This window comes from Salvelinus alpinus, chromosome 29 (assembly GCF_045679555.1).
Source record: "Salvelinus alpinus chromosome 29, SLU_Salpinus.1, whole genome shotgun sequence".
Lineage (NCBI taxonomy): Eukaryota > Metazoa > Chordata > Actinopteri > Salmoniformes > Salmonidae > Salvelinus > Salvelinus alpinus.
In genome coordinates this window covers 14745711-14755595 of record NC_092114.1, presented here as the reverse complement: position 1 = coordinate 14755595, position 9885 = coordinate 14745711, and the positions used below count along the sequence as shown (strand labels likewise).

Genomic DNA, 9885 nt, shown 5'->3' with positions numbered 1-9885 from the left:
CCTGTTCCTTATTAAATACAGTCTGAGCTGCCTGTTCCTCATTAACGATAGTCTGAGCTGCCTGTTCCTCATTAAATACAGTCTGAGCTGCCTGTTCCTTATTAAATACAGTCTGAGCTGCCTGTTCCTCATTAAATACAGCCTGAGCTGCCTGTTCCTCATTAAATACAGTCTGAGCTGCCTGTTGCTAATTAAATACAGTCTGAGCTGCCTGTTCCTAATTAAATACAGTCTGTGCTGCCTGTTCCTTATTAAATACAGTCTGAGCTGCCTGTTCCTCATTAAATACAGCCTGAGCTGCCTGTTCCTCATTAAATACAGTCTGAGCTGCCTGTTGCTAATTAAATACAGTCTGAGCTGCCTGTTCCCCATTAAATACAATCTGAGCTGCCTGTTCCTCATTAAATACAGCCTGAGCTGCCTGTTGCTTATAAAATACAATCTGTGTAATGACCCTCACCATTCTCTGTCCTAGGCTATGTCCCAAATGGCACCCTATTCCCTGTGTAGTGCACTACTTTTGACCAGGCCTAGAGTCATAGAGATCTTGCCATAGGGATCTGGTCTAAAGTAGTTGGGGATACATTGGGGATAAGGGTGGGATATTATACTAATTCAATTTACATTACCCTCCTAGAGATGTCCACCTGTGTCTTTCACGTCTCTGCTCTCCATAACACACACTGAGGGAAATGATTAGTCTCCAGTGGAATAGGGCATTGATGAATCCACACTAAATATTATACCTCTGGGTGGGTCTCTCTCCTTATTCAACTGTCTCTGTCTCTGTCTCTAACCCTTAATGAATCCACACTAAATATTATACCTCTGGGTGGGTCTCTCTCCTTATTCAACTGTCTCTGTCTCTGTCTCTAACCCTTAATGAATCCACACTAAATAGTATACCTCTGGGTGGGTCTCTCTCCTTATTCAACTGTCTCTGTCTCTGTCTCTAACCCTTAATGAATCCACACTAAATATTATACCTCTGGGTGGGTCTCTCTCCTTATTCAACTGTCTCTGTCTCTGTCATTAGATTCAGGAGACAACTGAATAAATCCAGAAGGAATTAATTGAATTTAGGAGGCAGAAGGCAGTCTCTGGCACAATCCACTAGAATAGACAGAACACACACACCCAATTACACACACACACACACACACAGACAGACGGCCAGACAGACAGACACACCCTCCCCCCCAATCAAGTCATGCCTAGAGGAAAGTCTGGCACCCCTCCCCCATCCCAAAGTGCTGTCTGTGCCCATCACACACACACACACACACACACACACACACACACACACACACACACACACACACACACACACACACACACACACACACACACACACACACACACACACACACACACACACACACACACACACAGAAATGGGGTCCCCAGTGAATTGTGCGTGGCCTCCTTGGTCTTCGATACAGTGTTGCCATGGTAGCCACGTTTTCTCCACATGGCAAATCAGAGAGAGGAGAGAGAATCCACTCCTATTGATGTAGGGTTAGGGAATCAGAGAGAGGATCCACTCCTATTGATGTAGGGTTAGGGAATCAGAGAGAGGATCCACTCCTATTGATGTAGGGTTAGGGAATCAGAGAGGGGAGAGAGGATCTACTCCTATTGATGTAGGGTTAGGGAATCAGAGAGAAGATCCACTCCTATTGATGTAGGGTTAGGGAATCAGAGAGGGGAGAGAGGCTCCACTCCTATTGATGTAGGGTTAGGGAATCAGAGAGAGGATCTACTCCTATTGATGTAAGGTTAGGGAATCAGAGAGGGGATCCACTCCTATTGATGTAGGGTTAGGGAATATGAGAGGATCTACTCCTATTGATGTAGGGTTAGGGAATCAGAGAGAAGATCCACTCCTATTGATGTAGGGTTAGGGAATCAGAGAGAAGTCCCACTCCTATTGATGTAGGGTTAGGGAATCAGAGAGGGAATCTACTCCTATTGATGTAGGGTTAGGGAATCAGAGAGGGGAGAGAGGATCTACTCCTATTGATGTAGGGTTAGGGAATCAGAGAGGGGAGAGAGGATCTACTCCTATTGATGTAGGGTTAGGGAATCAGAGAGAGAATCTACTCCTATTGATGTAGGGTTAGGGAATCAGAGAGAGGATCTACTCCTATTGATGTAGGGTTAGGGAATCAGAGAGGGAATCTACTCCTATTGATGTAGGGTTAGGGAATCAGAGAGAGGATCCACTCCTATTGATGTAGGGTTAGGGAATCAGAGAGGGGAGAGAGAATCCACTCCTATTGATGTAGGGTTAGGGAATCAGAGAGGGGAGAGAGAATCCACTCCTATTGATGTAGGGTTAGGGAATCAGAGAGGGGAGAGAGGATCCACTCCTATTGATGTAGGGTTAGGGAATCAGAGAGGGGAGAGAGAATCCACTCCTATTGATGTAGGGTTAGGGAATCAGAGAGGGGAGAGAGGATCCACTCCTATTGATGTAGGGTTATGGAATCAGAGAGGGGAGAGAGAATCCACTCCTATTGATGTAGGGTTAGGGAATCAGAGAGGGGAGAGAGAATCCACTCCTATTGATGTGTAGGGTTAGGGAATCAGAGAGGGGAGAGAGGATCCACTCCTATTGATGTGTAGGGTTAGGGAATCAGAGAGAGGATCCACTCCTATTGATTTAAGGTGTAATACTGGATTCAGCTTAACACACAAAGACACCTCCTGTTCTCCTCTAAGAGCAGGAAATAATTTGTCTACCCTGTTGTTCTTCATTTAATACTTCTAGGTTGGACTGTGATGACGGCTTGGTCCCAGAGCTCAGTCGTAAATGGTTCTGGATCACCAACGAAAAAGTGTCAAACAAAGGACGTTTGGATGTGGCTTCAAACCCAATCAGCGCAATCTAAATATCATCGACAGAAAAAAATAAAATAGTTTAGTAGGTCGAAAATGTGGGAAACATTAATTTTGCTTCACCATGCTGTAGGTCATGTAACTGTTTTTTTACATGCAATATATTTTGTAGACTTCACAGGACAAATGTTGTCTCTATGGTGTTGCAATGAAACAAAGATGTGGTGTAATTTATTCTGCCACCGTGTCTTCTTAGTGTCTCGTCCTTTAGGCCTGTATATCACGATGTCAAGGCATATGAACTAACAGGTTATAGAACAAACAACGCAATTACCACAGCACATAGGTTGTACTAAAGTGTTTTCCCCCTGACGTAGCTTCCCCGGTGATTGTACCCAAACACTGTTACTGCTTGGCTTCCCCGGTGATTGTACCCAAACACTGTTACTGCTTGGCTTCCCCGGTGATTGTACCCAAACACTGTTACTGCTTGGCTTCCCCGGTGATTGTACCCAAACACTGTTACTGCTTGGCTTCCCCAGTGATTGTACCCAAACACTGTTACTGCTTGGCTTCCCCGGTGATTGTACCCAAACACTGTTACTGCTTGGCTTCCCCGGTGATTGTACCTAAACACTGTTACTGCCATCAAATCAACACAAAGAGATTCAGTTCCAGCTGATTTTATTTCCTTCTTGAAAAAACAAACGAACAAACAAACAAATAAACATTTTCTGTACAGAGGTCTGAGGCAGTCGTTGACCCGATTGGCTGGCGTTGAGTTCTATATTCAAATGAGTTATGGTATGATTGGAGGAAACATGATCATACACACAGCATATTGCACAAATGAAGAAAGAAAAATAAAGAAAAATAAAATGGTATAAAGAGAGACATTCCTGGACCAATCATCTTTAACATCAGAATGTCGAAAGATGGCAATTTTAGTGCCTGTCGTTGACCATTATACATAAATCATAGACACAATCTTATCTGCCTTATAATACAGTCAATAAACATAAATATCTTCAATTGATATTATTATTATTTTTAAATCTTAAACACAACAGCTATACATATACCTGAATCTGAAATACAAATGCTAATTTGCCATGCCATAATATAGGAAAACAATTTGCTAGTAAGTAAGCCAACAGGTAGAAAAAAAACCTTACTAAATATTCTTATTATGCAATTGCACAATGATAGACAATCAAAGCACTCCCTCCATCTCCCCCACCTCCCTCCACCTCCCTCCATCTCCCTACACCTCCCTCCATCCCCCTCCATCTCCCTCCATCTCCCTCCATCTCCCTACACATCCCTCCACCTCCCTCCCTCCATCTCCCTCCACCTCCCTCCATCTCCCTCCACCTCCCTCCACCTCCTTCCATCTCCCGCCATCTCCCTCCATCTCCCTCTGACTCAAATAGGCATTTAGAATGAGTGAGTATCACATTCCATCCAGTGGTTTGAAATCAAACATATCACCATAAAAGCATACAGATGTTTTCACTCAATCCAACAGCATCTCTCTCTCTCTCTCTCTCTAACAGTTCTGATATAGCCTGGGTACCAGTCTGTTTGTGCCATCATGCCACTTCTTTTGCAAGGTCTTAACATGACAGCGCAAACAGATTGGGTCCAGGTTATCCAACCCCACTGTAGAAACGCAGTGACTGGGTGCAGATGATGCTCCAGTGTAGTAGTGAGTGAGTTTGTTTTCCTCGGCTGGTGAAATATAGACACTGTGCCTTTAAGAAGCATGTGGCGTGATACTATCAAAGCGTAAACATAGTATAGGGAGCAGATTGTGTGACAACGGACCCTCTGGCTTCGAAGACAGAAACCAACCAAAAATCCACCGGCATCACTCCTTAGATCTCCTACAAAAATACACGTATAGAAAATGACACACTGAGTTCTCCTTTAAAAAGTCAGAGATATTAACATTCAAATAAGATACACGTCTAGCCCTCCCGCAGAGGGATACAGACAGGTGCATGGCTTACACATAAACGAGACCTATTATACGATAACAATACTTCAAAGTATAAAAAACACCAAAAAAACATGTTCGGCTGGTATAAATACATCGATATAAAAAAACTTAATCTGATATAGAATAACTACAAAGTCAGAAGCACTAGGAGTTGCGCAGTAAAGGAAATGGTCCTGAAATGTGCATTGAGAGCGTAAAAGTTTTCAGACAAAAGATTCTGAGTTTAAAGTTGTTATTAATTAAAAGTCCTGCCGTTGAGAGGAAAGCTGGTGATTGTGAACTGTGTTCTGTGGTTACACACACACACACACACACACACGCACGCACGCACGCACGCACACACACACTCAGTGCTGTAATCACATTGTCATAAACATTATTATTCAGGTTCATCAATACTCCACAGGGAGCGCGTGTTTGCTGTTATTTATTATTCTAAGCTTCAGAAAAGAAAAACAAACCCTGAATATTAACTCCATAAACATCATCAACACAGGCGGGAAAATAACCCGACTGGGTCACTTATAAAACGTTCAACCCCCCTTTGCAACGTCAAGCTCTCCGATAATGTACTTTATTCATACAGTCATCATCACCATCAGCCAGAAAAAAACGTCCTTCTGCGACCCGGTTGAACGCTTCCGTTCAGTAAGTCCGTCTGTGTGTCACTCCTAAACAGAGGCGGGATCAGAGGGAGTGAGAAAGGATTTATCCCGTCTACCAAAATGCAAGCTAAGCACTTTATTTCCGTCTGGTCTGCGCACTAAGGCAGCAATGCGCCCAGTGCCTGTCCCAATTGGTGTCTTTGATCCCTGTCAATACGCACAAGATGAAACATATGCTGTTCTTATGCACAACACCTGAATTACCTAAACACATGTCCGTCAAATTAGGCTATTCTTTTCCGGAACGCAGGAGAATTGTTTTGGTGCACGTTTCACTCCCCAATAATCTGAATGTCTGAAGATTCTCACGGGGTTTAAAGAAGCAAAGGGGTTCTCTTTTCCTTATTTTCTCTGTGCGTTTTCTTTTCTCTCCTTCTCTCTGCCGCTCAGTAGGTGAAGACCAGGTTGGAGATGGTGGACTCCAGCCAGTCTCCCGAGATCATCTCGCTGACCTCTGGGGTGCAGTAGTCGGGGAAGTCAAAGTGAGATCCCGCCCCGCACTCCCCGAAGCTCCAGTCCAGATCCCTGTCCAGCTCCGACACACACGGCCCCATGCTGCCCAGAGACGTGCTCTTAAACCCAGGGCTCGGCTGTAGCTCGAACCGCTCATCCTCCTGCTCTTCATCCGAGGAAGAAGAAAGGGAGGAGGAAGAGGAGTGAGAGGCGGACGGGGTTGGAGAGGACGCACGTGTATACCTGAGGCGGGCCTTTGATGATGAGGATGATGAAGGGTTAGTGGAGCGAACTTTGCTAGTCCCCGTCACCTGGTCATCGTACAGGCTCATCGGGTCACTGGACTCAGCCGAGCTGCTCAGGGCAGGACTCCCAGGGACTCCCACAGAGGGTGGCTCACTGTCCAAGCTCCCTCCCCCGCCAAACATGTAGCCGCGCCTGGCTGGCTTGTCTGGTATCTGTCTGGCGCTAGTCACTGACCTGGATTTGTAGAGTGTGTGGTGATCCGCAGAAGACGCACACTCCGGCCCCTGGGTAGGCAGCTTGGCGCTCCCCTGTCCCTGCTTGTGCGCTCTGCTGTTCCTCATAGACCCAGAGCTTCTTTTCAAGGAGGATTTTGACCCCCCGCTCCTATCCGCTCCTTTCTCTCCTCTCTCTCCCCGCTCTGTCTTGGTACTGGGTGTCTTAACCTTCTTCCTTGGACGGTACTTGTAGTCAGGGTAGTCGGCCATGTGCTTGAGCCTCAGACGCTCTGCTTCCCGGATGAAGGGGATCTTGTCTGTGTCTTTGAGTAGTTTCCAGCGCTTGCCCAGCCTCTTGGAGATCTCGGCGTTGTGCATGTCCGGGCTCTGCTCCATGATCTTTCTCCTCTCGATCTGAGACCACACCATAAACGCGTTCATCGGTCTCTTGATGTGTCCCGTGGGGGTTTTACACCAGGCGACGTTGCCTCGGTCCCCTCCGTTGGAGGATAGCGGAGACCCGGGAGTCGGGGACGCGTCCATGTCCAAGTCCATATCCCCGGTATCGGTGGAGTCACCGCCGGGAGAGAAGGGATCCGTGCTCTCTGCGTGGCTGATGTGCTGTACCATCGTTTCTCTTTCTTTCCTTCTCTGTCTCTCGGTTAGACAGGAAACCTAATTTAAAAAAAAAAGTGCTATTCAGAATTATGTTGTTATGGTGTGAAGTGCGTAAAAGTTGCCAATGTTATATCATCAGAGTTTTGTTTCAGTCACTCAAGAAATGTATGTTTATGTAACCACACAGACTGAATGTGTAAAAGTTATTGCAAGTCTCCTCTCTCTTTCTTTGCAGTACTCTGTCTGATGAGTCCGTTTTGGAGACACCGGAAACTTAGTCTCCGGTGCGCGTATATCTTCCAAAAAAGACGCACGAAATAACAAGTTCAAACTTCAACGTTCAACTTCCAGTGCGACTGAAAACTCGCCCTGTGGTACCTCGAGCACGTCGCTGCTGAAAACAACTCTGTAACTTTCCTATGAGATGTTTAATATCGCTGTCTGCGCAGCTCGCCTGAGCAGTAAGAGAACCATGTGGAAGAATGGAAGTGTCGCACTTTTTCATAGTCCCCTTTTTCCTTATCGGTCTGCCAGTATACTGTAAACATAACGTTCAACGCCACACACTTTTATATCCCCTCCCGAGAAATAAAAGCCATTCTAAACAGCCAATCACGGGCTGTCTCTATCCTGTTTTTGGCCAAAACCACTCCCCGCCGGCGTCCATTGGTTGAATAAACCGTGTAATAATAATCGGAGTGTGCAATGAGCGTTCGTGTATCTGACCTCATTTCTGTCTGACTGTCTGAACCGCTGGTCTGAAGCGAACTGAGAGGCACAAGTTATTTGCAGTCCTTTCTCTGCCGCCTTTCTCAATAATAAGACCCATGCTTTATACATACACATGCATTAGTTGAATGTAATGCGGATTCTGGATTTAGGTCGTGTAATATGAATCATATAAACAAGAAGAGAAAGTAAAACAATTTCAGTCAATATAATTAAATGACGTACTATTAAACCAAAGCCAGTCTTAACAGTGATCGAACATTATTAGATAATAGACATTTAAAAAATTTACAGATATTTCTTTAAGTAACCTATTATTAAATAAATCCCATAAAAGTACCCATTAGATAAATCATAAGCGAAATATCCATATTGATTGTTGATCTAACAGCTTGGTTATTGTTTGTGAGCACATGGTCCCTATAGCATGCAGTACCATCCGCGCATAGCGCCGTTGTTATTGCTCTGTCTCGCTCATCTCTGCGTTCTTGCTGGTTCGGCGGCAGACAGCGGATTCTGCCCACGGGTATAGCCCCCCAGAGTGTCTCTGTCCTGCGCAACCGAAGGCCCTGACACCCCGGCGAGGTGGCAGTCCTTGTTTTTACATCGGTTGTGCGTTCCACAGAGTGATGCAGCATCGCTAGATGTCAGCGTAGAGCCAGAGAGAAAATGATTCATGTTTTCCTCATAAGTGTGATACATTTGTGTGTGTGTTTTTGTATTTTGTGTGTGTGCGCACGGCAAGCTCCTACATAAATCACACATTTTAATATGAATTCCTTGTCACCCTGTCATCGTCCGGATGCGTTTACTAGTTTGTTTATCTCTCATCAAGGATATTTACACCCATCTCCTTTTTTTTTTAGACAGATTAAGCCATACCGATTTTATTTAGATATTATATTTATTTAAAATACACAATCGTAGTGTGTGAGAGTTGAAGCCAATTCCTTATGTGGTTAGTCAGCAGGATAACTGAAGCGGTGTGTCATCGTTCCGTTTCTTGTTAACTCCAAAGCTGCTCTGGCGGTTCTGGCACACGCCTCTCCAGATACATGAACTGGACGCGCTGAGATATACCTGTGTTTGCGCGGGCTTCTACTCTGATATCGTTGCTGTATTGATTCATTGATCACGTAGTGATTGTACACGCATATAACCCACCATTCACAGCAATAAGACACTATTAATACACGAGTCTATTTTCTGCATTTTCTGGAAACAGCAAATGACACAGAGATAGATTTTCACTTCCTGCTTATAAGAACACAAAACATACTGCGCACCTGTTGTCAGTTTAATAAGAGCGGGTAACTGATGGGTGTTTACCGAACAGTCAAACACACCCTATTCTAACGAAGTGGTTAACACACACGCTCGCGCACGCGCACACGCACTCGGCAAGCACGAACGCACACACACGATACACCAGCCTAGCTGTTTAACTACGACAGTCAATAGTGTAACACCAATACCTGCCAGGTTATTCACCAAGCTTTACCTGGTAAAATGACCGCCTGGCTTCTGAAACCTGTTTGACAAAATAATATTGACTGGTTCCCAAATAGCATCCTATTCCCTTTATAGTGCACTACTTTTGACTGGGGCCCACAAGTTAGTGCACTGTGTAAGGACTAGCGTGGTATTTGGGACTGACACCCTGCTATACACTGGATTTAGATAGCTGTTATTCACCGTGAGTAGCCGACACAGCCAATCGGTGAACAACAGTCACTTCTATGCAGGGCTGCTTTACTGCACGATTCCCATTGGACAGTTAGATAGACAGAGTTACTCATTAAATAGGTTTCCCGTCCCTCTTAACTGCCCAAGATTGACGCGGCCAATTTGAACCTAAGGTCGAACACAATGGGGCTTTTGAGTGTGTGCCTGCGTCTGTGTGTGTGTGTGTGTGTGTGTGTGTGTGTGTGTGTGTGTGTGTGTGTGTGTGTGTGTGTGTGTGTGTATGTCTCTGTGTGTGTGTGTGTGTGTGTGTGTGTGTATGTGTGTGTGTATGTGTATGTGTATGTGCATGTGTATGTGTATGTGTATGTATGTGTGTGTGTGTGTGTGTGTGTGTGTGTGTGTGTGTGTGTGTGTGTGTGTGTGTGTGTGT

General features: G+C 45.1%; 1 protein-coding gene across 1 annotated transcript; it reads right to left on the bottom strand.

Annotated features, from left to right (window-relative positions):
• Nucleotides 1–3508: 3508 nt before the first annotated feature.
• LOC139559099 (transcription factor SOX-4-like) lies at nucleotides 3509–7599 on the bottom strand. Its single transcript, XM_071374803.1, has one exon. It carries the CDS (start codon nucleotides 7050–7052, stop codon nucleotides 5895–5897), a length of 1158 nt encoding a protein of 385 aa, XP_071230904.1. The 5' UTR covers nucleotides 7053–7599; the 3' UTR covers nucleotides 3509–5894.
• Nucleotides 7600–9885: the final 2286 nt, after the last annotated feature.

Excerpts from the sequence above, each read along its gene's own strand:
- LOC139559099 (XM_071374803.1), bottom strand. The coding sequence starts at position 7,052 with ATGGTACAGCACATCAGCCACGCAGAGAGCACGGATCCCTTCTCTCCC.